The following is an 18824-nucleotide window of genomic DNA, read 5'->3' as shown; positions in this document are numbered from 1 at the left end:
AAAGTCCAATAAGAAGCTCAGGTGATAAGTTGAAGAGATGTGACCTCCACATCCAGGTAAAATCCTGCGGGGATCTCTGAATGGATGGTGCGGTAGCTGCAGCCCGGTCTCCTGCGATGTAAAACAGGAGGACACTACAGAGTATCAGTGTTGCCAACCGTCCGTATATTTACGGACAGCCCGTAAAATCAGGGCACTTTTCTCCTGCCCGTAAATGCCCGTAGCAGGAGAAAAGTGCCCGTGAAAAACGGCAACGATCGGCTCGGAACTGCGCATGTGCAGTTCCGGAAATGCCCGAGATGACCCGATCATTTCCTGTTTTCGGGCAGGCGGGCGGAGCCCTGGCCAGGGGGGGTGGGTCTGGCTGCTGTCAGGACTCAGAAGATGTGAGTGCGGCACGCCTACTTGTGACAAGGCGCCGCTGAGTGCTGCTGATTGGATGTCATGGCGCATTTCCCGCCACACCACCGCCAGGCGCCAGAATTTGAAAATGTGGAGCAAAGCTGAGCTTAAAGTTGAGCAGGCGGCCGCGGCGGCGGAATATGGAGCCTTGTGTCGTCGTGGTGGAGTCTGGAGAGGAGACAGTGTGACTGTGCTGCAGGACGGAGTCGGACACGGCCAGCATCCATCCACAGTCACAGAGGGAGTCACAGACACCAGCTCAGGAAGGCACAGGTCGGTCAGATAAAGGCATAAAGGCAGTCTTTGCTGTTCAGAGCTTCCTGTTAAGTTAATGCAGCAGATAGATTTATTTTGTGTAGATGGACCTGGGTTAATGTATGTTTCAGTCATTTTACTAAAAAGAATGTTTGCTCTGCCTCTGGCAAAGACAAATGTCAGAGCTGAAGACAATTTATTGTATTAGAAAGGAGCTTTTAAGCTACAATGTAAAACCATTTTCAGCAATCATTAGGCTTTTAAATTGGGAGAGTGGTTTAAGAGTGCCCAGAGAAGAACTTTAATTTAAAAGCCTAATGCTTGCTGAAAAATTGTTTTACATTGTAGCTTAAGCCTCCGTTTCCACTACTGCGGCTACGAAGTCGTGCTACTTCTAGCGCGACTTCGTAGTGTAAGTTGTTTGCTGCTTTCAGTGCGACTTGTCCCTCATTATAGAGGGAAGTCGCACTGAAGTCGGCCCAAAAGTAGTGCACGAACTACTTTTGAAGTCGTCGCGGCAGTGAAAACGGGCCGAATTGAAATCAATGGCTTTTGACTTGCTGTGCGACTTGACATGTGTCAAGTCGCACAGCAAGTCGCAATAGTGGAAACGAAGCCTAAAAGCTCCTGTGAGGAGAGAGCTCATCTCAGCAGAGCAGACTGGCTGAGGAGATTCACCTTTTGGGTCCCCCACCAGTCTCTTCTATTGCTGACTAAACCAAGACAATTTCATTAAACTTTTGTTTAACTTAAACACATTGCTAATAGCAGTATCTACATGTTTATAGTTTAATTATTCATATTTGCACAGTTTAGCACTGAAAACGGCTATTTTATGTACATTTTTGCAATGTCAGTAAAAAATTGGTGCCGTCCGTAAATTTTTGGCATTCTGCCAGTAAATTTTACTCCGGGGGGTTGGCAACACTGCAGGGTATACACAGAGCGGACGATCACAGGTCCCCTACCGGTTTCGTCAAAGCGTGACGTCATCAGGGGGCGTGGTTCAGGACCGCCGATCACCCCATTAAATGGCTGCAAGAGTCGGAAAGGGAGGAGCGGCATCTGATCCAGCCAATCACCTCCCCCACCGCTAGCGCCAACCGCACATTGCTAAGGACAGAGGAAGCGTACCTCGGATGAACCGGAAATTAATCCAGGACCAATCGAAAAACGCCTCCAAAGTCCCAATGAAAATCAATCAGTACCTAACCGCTATCCAATCATAGCCTCCGAGCAAGTAGGCGGCAACTTCCAACTGTAAAAAAGAGAAAAAGCAGGAGGAATAGAAGCCGACTTGCAGCGCTATGAGTGAGACTGCTTAAGGAAAAATATTGAACGTTTTATCGAACAATTTTTTTATTGATATCGATCACGTGTCTATCGCGATACATATCGTTATCGTTTTATCGCCCAGCCCTACTGGAGAGAGACAGTTTGGGCCTCCTCCCACTGAGTGTATGATCAGACAGTGGAGAAAACAGGAAGAACTCCTTCTTAATATGTCAAAAAAGAAGAAGGCCTTAAGAGAAAAACCAGCAAAATGGGCAAACTTGGAGCAGAGGCTTAAGACTTGGATTATGGAGCAGCGCAAGAGTGGCTTATGTGTGTCAACCAAGCTTATTCAATATCAGGCAAGAATGTTTGCAAGCAAAATTACCATTTTGATTTTACAGGAAAGGCAAAATGGTGTTCAATTTCATGAGGAGAGAAGGGTTGGCCATGAGAACACGAACAAAGTTAGTTCAGAAAATGCCACCAGTTTGTGAGGATAAAATCCAAAAATTTCACTCCTATGTCATACAAGTTCGGAAAAACTATGATTTTGAACCAGATTGCAAAAATGGATGAGGTGCCTCTCAATTTGATGTGCCTTCCAACAGAACTGTTGATGTGAAAAGAATCAAAACAAGTGGCTATGAAAAGGCACACTATACCGCTGTGCTTTTATGCTGTGCAGATGGTACTAAACTGCCTCCTATGCCTATTTTTAAGAGAAAAACATATCCTAAAGAGACCATACCACCTGGCATTATTGTGGTAGTATAAGTTCAAGAGAAGGGATGGATGAATGAAAACATTACGGCCATTTGATTTGCAAAGGTTTGGTCCAGGAGACCTGGAGGGCTCTTAAAGAAACCAGCTCTGCTTGTCTTTGATCAGTTCTGAGCACATTTAACAGAAAAGACAAAAAGGGTTGCATCAGATTTGCGAACACACCTAGCAGTTATTCCTGGTGGACTTACAGGTCGGCTACAGCCACCAGATGTTTCAATCAACAAACCATTTAAAGCCCTGATGAGAGAAGAATGGAGTAGATGGATGCATAAAGCAGGTGATAACTTGACACAGACAGAAAAAGTGAAAAAAAAACAATCATTACTGAGGTCTGCAATTGGGTCCTAAACTCATAGTATAGCGTCAAACAAGAGGTGATTGGGAAGTCCTTCAAGAAATGTGAAATAAGCAATGCCATGGACAGAACTGAGGAAGATCTCACAAATATAGACAGCAACTCAGAAGACAGCAGTGATGAAATAGAGAAATTGAAACTAATAGTGAAGAAGAGAGCAGTGATGCAACAGAGGCTGAATAAAGTGATATGCTGCATAATATCATAGTACGGGTATGTAAATGTCACCTGCAGTAAATACTAAAATAAATTGTGTTCGGTTTTATGTTTAAAATATTGATTTCTTAAGTTTGGGTTGGAAAAGTGGTAGTCGTCTTATACATGGGGGCGTCTTATACAGGGAAAAATACGGTATCTTGTGGGAACAAGCCCTTAGTGTGGGCCCTGGTACCTGTGTTCTTCTACCTACTAGATAACAGTGCAATTACCTGTATGCTGTTCCCAACTGGATATAATGGAAGGCATCAATCTTCATCAGCAGACTCTGCCCAGATACAGTATAAAATGAATATAGTGCATCTATTTGATAACAGCACATATGATACAACAGTCTGAGTATACAGCAAAAGCCAAGCCTGTAATATAGATAGTAGTAGATTACTAAAGTGAACCTTAGTCTTTATAAGTGTGTTGTATACAAAATAGCTATGTAGTGTCACTAAACCCACATCATAAAAAAACTATTAATAAATGGTATAGTACATGCTCTGTTCATACTCACTCAGTCACTATGAGATTCGGTTTCTGTAAAAAACCTGGTTGATCCCGCTGTTCTCTTCAAGTCCTCAATTCAGCCAGGGATTTTGCAGCTGTGGAGGCAACTCTGCACATGCTCTGTTTTTAGTGAGTTTCTATGCTGAGCATTTCCACCCTATCACATCTGAGCAGCCCATGTGACTAATGAGTCACACATGTGGGCGTATACACAGTGGAAAATGACAGCCCACTCCCTCCCTCCTCCTCCATGCCCACTAACCAGCTAAACACAATAGGGGCGGGATTTTTTTATGTAGATTAATGGAGGCTGCACCTCCCTCTTATTGTAAGACACAGGCTTGAAGAAGCGTGACACAGCCTGTGACTGGCAAAAATCCTTTCACACCATGTTACTGCCAAAAAATTATAAAGATTTGATTTCAAATATATATTCATATGACAATTTAAAACAGTTTATTGATATTATTTATTTATTTTTACTCTGTATTCCAAAGGCTGTTTTTATTTTGAACATGTGGCCAGCAGCACTAGAAGCTCCTCCTGCTTATGTTTCCATGCAGACAGGCTGGGAAAGAGCTGGGTCATGTGACAGCTGTATATTGATTAGGAAAAAGGTACTTAGATTTTTTTAAATAATATAATTACAGCAGGGTTCAAAATTTAAAGTCCTGAGCTACTAGCCAGGCTTTAAGGGTTACTCGCCGCCTGTTGCCCCACCCAACTACCCTGCCCGTACCTAATTTTGCCTCTGAACACGCCCTCATAAAATTACACTTTATAATGTTTTTGCATGAATGCAGAACTTACAAAATAAATATTAATATATTTAAATATATTTAAATTTTAATAATCACTTTATCAGTGCCGCCTCATCAATGCCCATTAATGAAGCCCAGGGCTTGACAAAACCCAGGCGCCAGGTCGCAATGACAACTGAAAATCGTGTCCTGGCGCCTGGGTTACACCACAGCAGTGGTCAGGATCCTCCCATGTGGCCCACCCGCGGGTGTGTGGACTAGCGTCGGGCTGGCCGATCATTGAGACCGAGGCTTTGCAGCCTGCTGAAGCACGATACACGTGCCTATGTGCCCTCTGGTGGACTGTGCTGTGAGGAGCACGGCTTGCTCTCACTGCCTGTCCACCTCCGACATAATCTTCCCAGGTAGACAGCTAGGCTTGATTGGTCACCCTTTCCTTACTGCCGCTGAAGGGATGGGAGTGCTGTCTATCAGTGCCATCTGTCAGTGCCCGTCAGTGCTCATTAGTGCCACCTAGCAGTGCCCATCATTGCCACCTAGCAGTGCCGCCTAACCAAAGCAGCCTAATCAGTGCCGCCTATCAAAGCCCATAAGTGCAGCTTCATCAGTGCCCATCAGCGCAGCCTGTCAGTGCAGCCTCATCAGCATTGCCTATCAGTGCAGCCTCATCAGCATTGCCTATCAGTGCAGCCTATCAGTGCTTATCAATGCAGCCTCATCAGTGTCACCTGCCAGTGTCACCTCATCATTGCCCATCAGCGCAACCTCGTCAGTTCCACCTTTTTTTTTATTTACATTTTCATTTTTTTATCATCACTTGGCACCAGGCTTGAGCAATTCCTGTTGCCTGACGCCCCAGACATGCAGCTCCGGGCACTGGGCAGCGATTAAAAAACTGGCTCCTAACTTTTTTAGCTGGCTCCTAGATTCTAAGCAAATTTGTCAAGCTCTGATGCAGCCTATCAGTGGCCATCAGTGCAGCATCAACAGTGAAGCTTACCAGTGCTGCTCTATTAGTGCCCATAGGTGAAACCTCACCAGTGTTCATCAGTGCAGCCTCACCAGTGCCCATCAGTGCAGCCTGATCAGTACCCATGAATGCAGCCTCACTAGTGGCCTTCAATGCAGCCTCACCAGTGCCCATCAATACAATCTCACCTGTGTCCATCAATGCAGCCTGATCAGTGCCCATGAATGCCCATCAATTCAGTCTCATTTGTACCCATCAATGCATCCTCACCTGTGCCCATCAATGTCCCCTCTCCAGTGCCCATGAATGCAGCCTCACCAGTGTCCATCAATGCAACCTCACCTGTGCCCATCAATGCAGCCTGATCAGTGCCCATCAATGCAACCTCACCTGTGCCCATCAATGCAGCCTGATCAGTGCCCATCAATGCAGCCTCATCTGTGCCCATCAATGCAGCCTCACCAGTGTTCATCAATACAACCTCACCTGTGCCCATCAATGCAGCCTGATCAGTGCCCATGAATGCCCATCAATTCAGTCTCATTTGTGCCCATCAATGCATCCTCACCTGTGCACATCAATGTCCCCTCTCCAGTGCCCTTGAATGCAGCCTCACCAGTGTCCATCAATGCAACCTCACCTGTGCCCATCAATGCAGCCTGATCAGTGCCCATAAATCCTGCCTCACCTGTACCCATCAATGCCGCCTCACCTGTGCCCCTCAATGCAGCCTCACCTATGCCCATCAATGCAACCTCACTTGTGCCCTCCAATGCAGCCTCACCTGTGTCCATCAATGCAGCCTCACCTGTGCCCTTCAATGCAGCCTCACCTGTGCCCTTCAATGCAGCCTCACCTGTGCCCTTCAATGCAGCCTCACCTGTGCCCTTCAATGCAGCCTCACCTGTGCCCTTCAATGCAGCCTCACCTGTGCCCTTCAATGCAGCCTCACCTGTGCAGGGGAAAAGAGAGGAGAGGGAGAGGAAAGTTGGCTTGATTTTACAGAGCGGGGATCACCCCGATGTAACAGCTTTCATTTGCAGGGCGCTCACCATCTCACACACACACACACACACCGGCCTCTTGGATCGGCTCCTATGATGGACATTACACGTCCTGGCATTGGACCGGTGTTCTGTCTATCCAAGGAGCCGGGCCAGGAGGCGATGCTGCATGTGACAGCAAGTTCCCAGCAATTCAAATGAAAGCTGTTACAGCGGGGCGATCCCCGCTCTGTGATGATCCTGTCGGCTTTCCTCTTCCTCTCTCTTCCCCTGGGCGGACGCTGGGAGAACGGCTCCCAAGGCAGCCCCACACTCGTCCTCAATCATTTTCCACTTGCAAAATGCGAGCAGGCAATGGAAAATTCGAGGGCTGATTACAGTGTCATCATCCATTTACAGAAATAGAAGGGACAATGTAAATTAAACATTGTGTGTTTAGTATCACTTAAAAGGTTAAAGCTGAAAAAAATATATCATGCCACAGCTGATTTACAGCAGTATGGATAACTGTTTACTGATTTCAATTATAGTTGCCAACATAGAAGCCACCTTTGTCTTAATACAGAAATCATATAGTGTTCTAGTTACCTTTTGTATATCATAGTGCAGTCCTCTGATCGCAAATCCTGGGATATACTCATACTTTCCAATTCCTTCTGGATACTACACAAGAAAGCACAATAAAATTTACATATTTGTAGTTCATTATTAAAAAGCACAACATTTTAAGGAACATATATTTATTAGTGGTCCACCCACCATGGAAAAAGACTGCAATACGAGTTTACTAAAAAACACATATGAGAAGAAATCTTAAAAAACATACTTTACACCTATACCAGGAGAGGGTGGCTTCACGGCCTTCTGAAAGATCCAAGTATTGCTAAGCAAGTCAAATCTCACCAAGGGACTTTCCTGGAATGTGCAGATGGATATCTCAAGAACCCCCCAAGAAGGCCAATGACAGTGGCACCTCTGGTCTGTACAAACTCAAGATGTGCCAATTTACATGGGTGGGTGGGGGTCACTAATGAACGAGCAGATCTTGGGTTTTATATAACCAGAAGGCATGCCAATTTTACTGGAATGCTAGATATCCTGCCTTTGGCATAAAGCAGAACTGGGTACATGATTTAGTGGATTGGGGTGGGCATTTAGAGCTATTGTTGAAATTCACATTTACATAAGTAAATAGGGCACATCAGAGTTAGGCCCCGTTCACACTGGGGCGATCCGACTTCCCGGGGCGACCTCTGAGGTCGCAGTGCGAGCAGCGCGCCGCGACCTCGGAGCGGCCGGCACGGACTTCATAACATTGAAGTCTATGACGGCCGCTCCGGGTCGCCCCAAAGAAGCTCCGGACCCTTTTTCTAAGTCGGAGCGACTTGTGTCTCTCCTATTAGAACAGGTCCGCAGCTTCCCTATGGAAAGCGACCTACGGTAAACGGGGACTCAGTGTATAACTAATAATAACAAAACCTTTTTTTTTGTTTTTGATAGAGTGGAGAGGGATTAGAACTTCTTCGTTTTTTTTTTTTTTTACTGCTGTCCAAGCCCCCATTAGCAAGATTCGCCATCTCCATTTATCCTTTTTGCTTGTTATCACTGAAAATGAAAGGGAAAGAAAATCTCAAATTTTGGGTTGTCACCAGAACAGTAATCTTCTGATTGGGAAACTAGTCCTGGTGACAAACAATGATTCCCTTGCTTTGGAGGGATTTCCCCTCACTTTCTGTTTTGGCTATGGGACAGGAAGTGAAGGGAAATCTACGCAATGGGATAAAGAGGGCGAAAAACTGACAGGGTTATAATCCTCCTATACTCCATCCAAAATGAAAAAAAAAAAACCTTCTTTAAAAGTTCCCAGACTAGACCACATGGTCTCTGACTAGCAATCACCAGACACTGCAAAGTCTAACACAAATGTTATGAGCAAATATAGCCACTTCCATGTATATTATGTATATTCCATGTATTAAAGCACAGCGCCACAACAAATAAATGGAAGAAAAGCATAGACTAAACAAAGTCCATAAAGTCCGTGAAACCAGATGCTGAAGTGCAGAAATGAATGCAAGAAGATTCCAACACCATAAGTAAGAACACAATCCTGACAGTCACCAAGTGCTCATATAAGGTGATTCCCTTACCAGAACTTTAGACCCCCTGTTATGGAAGGTCAACCAAGCATAGAACATGGAAATAACCACCAGGATAGGATCCACTCCAAGGTCCAGCACCAGATCCACCACTTAACTTCATCCAGAGTATTAGATCCTCATATGTTCAAGTGCCTCAGATAATGGATGATAGTATCCCTCCAAAAACAAATGAGGCTCAAATAGTGAAGTATGCACATTTATTTGAGTAAAAAATCAAAGAATAAAACTCACATGACATCTGTGTGATAAAGGCATGTAGTTACAGTTACAGTCGCCGCGGCTGGAGGCGTATCTGCATGAGGGCTGGCATGCCTGACGTGTTTCGTCTTGCCATCAGACGTTGTCAAAGGTACAGCCCTCATCATGCAGCACGCTTTTTATAGTGTCCCCTCCTTTGGAAATGCGGTAACGCACTTCCGCTTCCGGTGATGCACTTCCGGCCGCGGCATGCGTGATGACGCACTTCCGGTTCCGGCAAGGAGCTTGGTGAAGCACTTCCGCCCTTAATTGTAGTATATGGAACAAATCAAAACAATATACAAACTTTAAAAATACCACATATCAAATAGTGAATAATACACCACCCCAAATGAATGACTTAGTGTATCACCAATTAATAGTATATAAAACAGAGAATCATAATGATCATTGTCCAAATGTTAAATACATATGAGGATCTAATACTCTGTTCTATGCTTGGTTGACCTTCCGTAACAGGGGGTCTAAAGTTCTGGTAAGGGAATCACCTTATATGAGCACGTGGTGACCATCAGGATTGTGTTCTTACTTATGGTGTTGGAATCTTCTTGCATTCATTTCTGCACTTCAGCATCTGGACTTTATGGACTTTGTTTAGTCTATGCTTTTCTTCCATTTATTTGTTATTGTGGCGCTGTACTTTATTACATATTGCTTTTTGGTCTGATATCACCTTTGTACTGGCAGCCTGAATGCATCTATTTATGTATTGAGCGCAGCTATCTTTTCCTTTTTTTGCATGTATATTATGTACATAGAAAATGGCTAAATACCCCGAACTCGCTGTCACAATTTTGTTTTAAAAAAACACAGCTCCACCCACCTGGCCACATTATTCACAGGGATGTAGATAAGGCGGGGGGGGGGGGGGGGGTAGGTGGGCCAGCATCAGTGTACAATATACATTGAAAAAAAAAAAACATTTTATTTTTTTTGCGCCGCACTAGGCACTAATGCCTTGGTATTTTAATGCTGCTGCCTGCTGTTGCTCCACCTGACCACCTGGAGCACTGCTTGGCTTGGGATGAGGGAGGCTCTGGCTGACAGTGCTCTAGTCTGTCTGCTCCACCTCCACACCTCCTCTCTAGTCCAGACAGACTCCAGAGACATGTCCTGACTTGTCCTGCCAGTTACAGAAGCCTCCAGGAGGACAGCAACACAGAGCAGAGCGGGAGGAAGCGGGCAGCACCTATCCCACCCACAGTTGGAGTTCAGTTTTTTTCTTCTGTTCTTTTATAAACTCTTTCATAATATCTCTGCTTATCCTCCTCTTATTTCATGCTTGCAATGCATACCTCAGTCTCAACATTAGAGTGTAAAATAGGTGTAAGGTTGATGATCTCTTACAAAACCCAATCCTGCCATTCTGAATATAAGCACAGTGGGAGGATGGATTTTTTTTTTTTGCTCTTGTGTTATCTATTTTGTGACAAAGATTGGCTCTGAAAAAAAGGAAGGAGACCTACAAATGAACAGGCTCTCTCTCCCCATGTGTGTGCTATCTACACATTCACATAATAGTGGGAACATTCTGAGATTCACCCTTAGCTGTATGGAGTGCTGTGCTACTACATCTGAATGCTGCCCTGAAGGTTATTAATCCCTAGTTAAATGTATGCTGCTAGCCTGCTACATTGTAGTCTTGCTGAGGAAGTTGTTGATCCTTTCCATGCAAAGCTAGGCCAACTGGTCTTAGATTAAAGTGGTAGTAAACCACACAAAATCTTCTCCCTGTGCTTGCCTTGGCAGCACATATACTAAAATTGGAACGATACAGAGAAAATTAGCATGGCCCCTGCACAAAGATGACACGCAAATTTGTGAAGCTTTCCAAAAAAAAAAAATCTTCTCCCTGGAAGTTAATGGCATAATGCGCTAGTATGCATCGCATACATTATTATTACATTATTTTTATCATCACTTTTTTTTTTTGCATGGCTGTTTTGTTACATATTTGAATGTATTCTGTGTTAATTATCTCACAGCAGAGCAGAGTTGCTGCTTAAATCACCAATTAGTTGTGGTTTTAATAATGATATTTTTTAAGTGCAGTTTCAAATTTTGGATTTTATGTGTGTGTGTGTGTGTGTGTGTGCGCCTTTCCCTTGAGTTCTCCTCAGGCTAAAAGTGCAGTGCAGAATTTCTTCCTGTCATTGATTCATACTATAACTAGGTATCTGAGATTGTGGGAACTGCTGGCAAAGTTTGTTGATTGAGGTGCTGGGTGCCGAGTCTTCTATAATTGCTGTTGTGTTAGCCTGTTAGGCCCTGACTGTTCACATGTAGCAATTTGGGATTGTGGGCAGAATATCCCTGTGATTCCGCCCACTGCTGCACCAAGATTCCAATCAAAATCGCACAACAATGCTGGCATAACGCAGCACGTGTGTTTGTGTTCTATTCATTTTTTTTTAATTCTTTTTATTTCAATATGTGCATAAAAACAAACAATCAACATGTCCTTTTAACAAGGCTGACATAGGCTCTTTACCATGTGTTCAGCCGTGTCCAATCCCTGACAGGCACGAGTAAAGGAGAGCCAATCTGCGGCTCTCCTGACAGGGGGGGGGGGGGTCGGCTCTGGTAATCAGATCATTGATTACCAGTGCAGACCCTCGGGGGGGGGGGGTGCCACTAGAACCAAATCACTAGGGATGCCCACCCATGACCCCAGGGATGCCCAATATGGCCACCAGGGAAGGCAATCAGGGCTCAGGGAGCCCCCCAGTGCCCTCCCCATCAGTGCTGCCCACCATTGCCCTCCCCATCAGTGCTGCCCACCAGTGCCCATCATTGCCATCTATCAGTGCTGCCCACCAGTGCCCATCATTGCCATCTATCAGTGCCGCCCACCAGTGCCCATTATTGCCCACCAGTGCCGCCTATCAGTGCCCATCAGTGCCGCCTATCAGTGCCCATCAGTGCCGCCTATCAGTGCCGCCTATCAGTGCCCAGTGCCACCTATCAGTGCCCATCAATGCCGCCTATCAGTGCCCACCAATGCTGCATATCAGTGCTACCTATCAGTGCCCACCAGTGCCGCCTATCAGTGCCGCCACGTTTTTTTAAGGGGGGACCATGCCTGTCCATCAATGGATCCCATAGCAGATTAGTCTCCAAGACATAATACTAAGGCTTCTGGGTATGAACTTGCAAATAACATAGCTTCTTTAATAACACTTAGTGCCGGTTCACATATGTGCGGCTGCGGAGATCGCATGTAATTCGGAGTGCACTACTCCTTCATTACATGCGATCTCCTGTGCGGATGCGAATTCAGCCATACACTTTGTATGGCTGAAATTCGCACTGCACCCGCACCAAAGACGCACAGGACCCTTTTTTTCAGCCGCATCAGGATCGGATCGCACAGTGGTCCGCACAGGATCCAATTCTGTGCGAACTGTCAGATCGCACTGCGATATGCGATCAAACTGGGGGTGTCGATAACATTTAATTGACACTCCCTGCATATAGCATATGGCAGTGTGAACTGCCAGATGTGCGGATGCGATGCGCGAACAGGCTGCAAATTCGCAGCCTTCCCGCATCGCACAAGTGTGAACCGCCCCTTAGTGTGGCAGGTGGTGGATTGTATATACCTAGGATAACAAATGGTATATCATACACTTGAGCTCATACAAATACATATCGCCCTTCAGGATCCACCCTTTTTCCAAGGCATTTTCATGGTATTGACCTATGGACAAGCAATGAAACCCCCCTAGCATATGTTGAGTAACTCGAATGTATTGACCATTGGATCCAGGGTTTACACAATTGATTTGTTGTATCAGAGTTTAAATGTGTCTCCTGCAAGCATATACCTTATATACTCGAGTATAAGCCAACCCATTTTTTTGTGCTGAAAACGTCCCCCTCGGCTTATACTCGAGTCATAAAAAAAAAAAAAAAATTCCCGGTCGGCCCGACGTGCTCTGAGGCCCCTTAGATTTAAAAATCACTGCGCATGTGCTGCCGCTCGGGAAAGGCCGTACATGTTCGGCTATTCCCGGGAATCTAAGGGGCCTCAGGAATAGGTAAGTGAGACTCCTCCACAGCCGTACTACCTGCCGTTATGCGGGCATACTACAAGAGATGCAGTGCTGCGGGCATGGTACATCTGTATAATGCCCACAGAACTGCCTCTCCTGTAGTATGCCCGCAGCCCCGCATTCTCCTGTACAATGCCCGCAGCCCTGCATTCTCCTGTACAATGCCCACAGCCCTGCATTCTCCTGTACAATGCCCACAGCCCTGCATTCTCCTGTACAATGCCCGCAGCCCTGCATTCTCCTGTAAAATGCCCGTAGCCCTGCCTTTTCCTGTACCATGTCTGCAGCCCTGCATTTTCCTGTACCATGTCCGCAGCCCTGCATTTCCTGTACCATGTCCGCAGCCCTGCATTTTCCTGTACCATGTCCGCAGCCCTGCATTTTCCTGTACCATGTCCGCAGCCCTGCATTTTCCTGTACCATGTCCGCAGCCCTGCATTTTCCTGTACCATGTCTGCAGCCCTGCATTTTACTGTACCACGTCCGCAGCCCCTGCATTTTCCTGTACCATGTCCGCAGCACTGCATTCTCCTGTATCATGCCCGCAGCCCTGTATTCTCCTGTACCATGCCCGCAGCCCTGCATTCACCTGTACCATGCCCGCAGCCCTGCATTCACCTGTACCATGCCCGCAGCCCTGCATTCTCCGGTACCATGTCTGCAGCCCTGCATTTTACTGTACCATGTCCGCAGCCCCTGCATTTTCCTGTACCATGTCCGCAGCACTGCATTCTCCTGTATCATGCACGCAGCCCTGTATTCTCCTGTACCATGCCCGCAGCCCTGCATTCACCTGTACCATGCCCGCAGCCCTGCATTCACCTGTACCATGCCCGCAGCCCTGCATTCTCCGGTACCATGCCCGCAGCACTGCATTCTCCTGTACCATGCCCGCAGCACTGCATTCTCCTGTACTATGCCCACAGCCCTGCATTCTCCTGTACCATGCCCGCAGCCCTTGTTTTAGGTCTCGTAGTAGTCCAGTAGGGTCCAGTAGCTGCTGCATTTCCCGCCCTAGGCTTATACTCGAGTCAATCATTTTTTTGTGGTAAAAGTAGGGGCCTCGCTTATATTCGGGTCGGCTTATACTTGAGTATATACGGTAGCTTGTGCTTTTTTTTGCATTATATTTGTAATTACCTGGGATCTTTTCTGGGGGGTACCTAAGCCCCTAACATTCCATGATAAGAATTTACATTGTGTAGTCATTTTAACCACATTAATCTTTTAAGATATAGGTTCCCTTCTAAAAGGGATCCAATACATCTAGTCGTTTATCCATAACATTTATCATTATATTAGTAATTACCTGGGATCTTTCCTGGGGGGGTACCTAAGCCCCTAACATTCCATGATAAGAATTTACATTGTGTAGTCATTTTAACCACATTAATCTTTTAAGATATAAGTTCCCTTCTAAAAGGGATCCAATACATCTAGTCGTTTATACATAACATTTATCATAGTGGTATACTCATTATATTTTACACCAGTATATTTGTTGTAGTCAATTAGGCACACCAGGACACAGCGACCTTCAAGAGCAGAGAAAATAAAAGATAAAAAAAATAAATGAAAAAAAAAAAAAAAAAAAAAAAAAGGAGGAGGAAAAATTAAAAAAAAAAAAAATTAAAAAAAAAAAAAAAGAAGAAAGAAAAAAATTCCTATGCACATATAGCAAAAATTTGAACAGTAGCCCAAACAAAAACAAACAATGGGACATTGCCCGAGCATACGATCATATGTATGCAAGGGCAATTTGTAGCAGCGGCCTCCACTCAAGCTCCCATACATACATCCGGACCATTTAAAGAGGTTGTAAACCCCCCAAAAAAATTTTTTTCCTTTTTGAAACCTGCAAGAGAAACACATAATGAGCTAGTATGCATCGCATACTAGCTCATTATGAAATACTCACCTTGGAACGAGCCCCCGCCGTGCCGTCCGCTTACCTGTATGACGGGTGACATGTCTAGTCGCCCGTCTTCCGGGATCGCAGCAATCGGCCATCTGATTGGCCGGAGCCGTGGTGACGTCACTCCCGCGCACGCGCCGACGGTCACGGCACGAGCGGCCATTCCTTCAGAGCGAATGCGCCAGTGACGTCACTGGCTGCATGTAAGGTAAATATCTCCTAAACGGTACATGTTTAGGAGATATTTGCAGTACCTATAGGTAAGCCTATGATAAGGCTTACCTATAGGTACAAGTTACAGAGGAGGGTTTACTTCCTCTTTAAGAAAAAGTATAGTAAACTTGTTAAGCCAAAAGGCTCAGAATTGCCAGAGGTTGGAAGGAAGGGGAGAAGAACCCCCAGGAAAAAAAAAAATAATAATGATGTTTTTTAAGTGCAGTTTCAAATTTTGGAGTGTGTGAGTGTGTGTGTGAGTGAGTGTGTATGTGTGTGTGAGTGCGTTTCCCTTGTGTGCTACTAGGTATCTGAGATTGTGTGAACTGCTGGCAAAGTTTGTTGATTGAGGTGCTGGGTGCTAAGTCTTCTATAATTGCTGTTGTGTTAGTTTGTTAGGCCCTAACTGTTCACGTGTAGCAATTTGGGATTGTGGGCAGAATATCCCTGTGATTCTGCCCACTGCCACACCCAGATTCCAATCCAAATCGCACAGCAATGCTGGCATAACGCAGAACGTGTGTTTGTGTTCTATTCATTTTTAGTGACACCAAAATGTGGTGTGGTTTTGCTGTGATTGTTGAGTGATTTATCACACAATGATCCAAAACCACATCATGTTTTGATGCCACTAAAAATGAATAGAACACAAACACACATGCTGTGTTTTGCCAGCATTGCAGTGTGATTTGGAATTGCAGGCAGAATCATGGGGATACTGCCAGCCCGTGAACAGGGCCTTAATGACATCGACTAAGGCTGGGCTGAGTCTTCCATTGCTGTTGTGTTTCCCGGGTGCACCGCATTCTAAGTATCTTCTCTTTTTCTGTATGTATGGACTCTGCGGTTTCTGCAAAGTACCACTTCTCTTGTCCTGTATGCCTGTTTAACAAAAAATCAGTGTGTGCTTTGCTGCTTCCTTCCACAAGATGGTGCCCTTTGCATCTGCCCAGTAAAGATCCCAAATTGCTATATGTGAAAATTCAGAGCCTAACAGGCTAACACAACAGCAATTATGGAGGCCCCGGCCTCAATGTATATTATAGGTACAAGGAAGCCCAGGTTTTGTTTAACCCCGTCTCTTAGACCCTCCTGCGACGCTCTTAGCGTGCCGCAAGTCACTTCCTCCCTGCCATGTCCCTCATTCTCGGAAGCTCGGAAGTTGTGATGTATGTTCTGTATGTATGAACAATGCACGGTGCCACTTCACTTGTCTGGTATGCCAGGTTTATTTAGACCTCATACATCATCATATTTATTTTTCTCAACTGCAGTTAAAGCTAATCACCCTGGCTAAAGCCGTGTTGAGATAGTAAAAGAGCAGTAGACCACTAATGAAGTCCTCTCCTCCAATTAGCTAACATAAACCTGCAGTACTGTGCATTCTAGTAAGGTCTAACTGACTTATAGTATTACTCCTTTGTCTCCTAGATCTAATTTCACGTTTTATAGATATCCCAAGGCTCCTCATTAGATTCTATGACAAAAAAGCTGTGCTCAAACTATTTATAGACACAAACCGAGAGGACTAAATAACTGTGAAGCAAATTTAAAATATGTAGTAGATAAAAGTCCGGATGGCCGCACTCCAATGAAATAACATTTGTTAATCAATGTATTAAAAACGACAATCCATAGAGCAAAATGGGGTTAAGAGCACAGCTAAATGGGCACAGCTAACACGTTTCACACCTCTCCTGGGGTTTAACCATAGCTAAAATGATGAACTGGAACATAGGTATATATACATAAACATATGCAAATGGCTCAAATGCCTTGAAATCAAGATAGTATCATCAAGTATTACTAGCAATATCGATTGAGAAAAAACCTTGGATAACCCCTATTTTCAAAACGTTGTCTCATATCCTCTGCTTGTTTTTTTAAATCTGCATCACCACTACAAATCCCTTTAAGCCTCAAAAATTGTCCCACTGGTATGCTTGGGATGGCCAGAATCAGCTTTAAAAAGAGTTGCCAGCGGACAGTTTCCGATATAGCGTGGATACCACTTTATCTTATTCACCTGTTAAAGTGACATCTAGGAATTCGATGGACTTGGAGTCCATAGATGCAGTAAAATGTAAACTAGGGTTATCATTTAAATATAAGAGCTAATCCTCCAAGCTGCCAACCTCTCCAGAACAAAAAGCAGATAGTCTATGCAGTGAAAAATATTTCCATTTATGAATATACGTGTATGTGGACTATCTTTTATATAACAAAAGGATGAACGTACATGTATGTATAGTATACACACCTGGTAGTTCAAGGTGTGTTTTTTCTGTGGTATTCATGCCACCATAATGATTACAATGAATACATATTGTTTTTGTTTTGCTTTTAAATCGTTTAGGTTTTAGAACTGTTTTTCAGGTTCAAATGGTTAAATGGGTAGTCCTGCTCTTTCAACAGGGTAATCAATTTACCTGCATTTTGTATTCTATCAGCTGCACATGTTTTATCTTGATTTCAAGGCCAATTGCATATGAGCCATTTGCCTATGTTTATGTACTGTATATACAGTGGATATAAAAAGTCTACACACCACTGTTAAATATCAGGTTTCTGTGATGTAAAAAAAATTAGACAAGGTAAATCGTTTCAGAACTGTTTCCACCTCCTTTAACGTGACCTATAAAATGTACAACTCAATTGAAAAACAAACTGAAATCTTTTAGAGGTGAAGTAAAAATAAAAAAATAAATTAATGTGGTTGCATAAGTGTGCACACCCTCATATCTATGGATGTAGCTGTGTTCAGAATTAACCGGTTGCCGACCGCCGCAAGTACATATACTGCCAGGCAAAGTGACGTACCGCAGATCAAAAAACGAAGAGATTTCCAGTCACTACTTTATACTACCGGTTATAGGTGGAGGCGGTGACCACTTTGTGCAAAGTGACGTACCGGTACGTGACTAGCCTGTCACTAGCTTGTGAGCCAATAGCGGGCGAGCGCGCGCCCGCGGAGGCGCGCACTCGCCCTGGCTCGTTCCCTAACAAGTCAGTGCGTGTGACCGGCGGACCCGATGTCCGCCGGTCACCCGCGATCGATCGCCGTGAAGGAAGAAAGGCAGGCGGCTAGTGTAAACAAAGCCGCCTGTCATTCTCCCCTGTGTAAAAATGGAGATCACACGGTTCTACTATGTAGGACCGTTGATCTCTGTTCTTACACCAGTAGCCATGTCCAATCACAGTTAGAAACACGCCCCTAGGGACATACTTAACCCCTCCTTCCCCAATAAAGTTAATCCCTTCCCTGCCAGTGTCATTTTTACAGTAACAGTGCATATTTATAGCACTGATTACTGTAGTAATGTCATTGGTAATCCCAAAAGTGTAAAAAATGTCAGTCAAGGATCCGATCTGTCCGCCGAAATGTCGCAGTCCCGCAAAAAAAAAAAAAAAAATCGCAGATCGCCGTCATTACGCGTTAAAAAAAAAAAACAACAAAAATCTTTCCCTTAGTTAGTAAACGCAATAACTTTTGCGCAAACCAATCAAAATACGCTTATTGTGTTTTTTTTTTTACCAAACATATGTAGCAGAAAACAAATTGGCCAAGAATGTTAAAAAATTTTGTTTTTAAATTTTTTTTTTGGGGGCCCCCCCCCCAAAAAAAAAAATGTAAAAACAGAATTTCATATAAAAAAAATGTGAAAAATATTGTTATTTTTGCAAAATTGTCGCTCTTTTTTT

The 18824-nt window shown here is 44.5% G+C and overlaps 1 protein-coding gene across 1 annotated transcript in view; it reads right to left on the bottom strand.

The window, feature by feature from the left end:
* Positions 1 to 18824, bottom strand: part of NT5DC2 (5'-nucleotidase domain containing 2) — a 184147-nt gene that overhangs the window by 149773 nt on the left and 15550 nt on the right. The window contains exons 3-4 of the mRNA XM_082265923.1: positions 7108 to 7182; positions 3499 to 3554 (exon numbers count right to left, since the gene is read on the bottom strand). Of these exons, the coding sequence (XP_082122049.1) occupies positions 3499 to 3554; positions 7108 to 7182 (131 nt within the window). The remainder of the gene's footprint in view (positions 1 to 3498; positions 3555 to 7107; positions 7183 to 18824) is intronic.

The sequence above is a fragment of the Pelophylax lessonae genome (genome assembly GCF_965119305.1).
Source record: "Pelophylax lessonae genome assembly, chromosome: 8".
NCBI lineage: Eukaryota > Metazoa > Chordata > Amphibia > Anura > Ranidae > Pelophylax > Pelophylax lessonae.
This window is presented reverse-complemented; position numbering and strand designations above follow the sequence as displayed.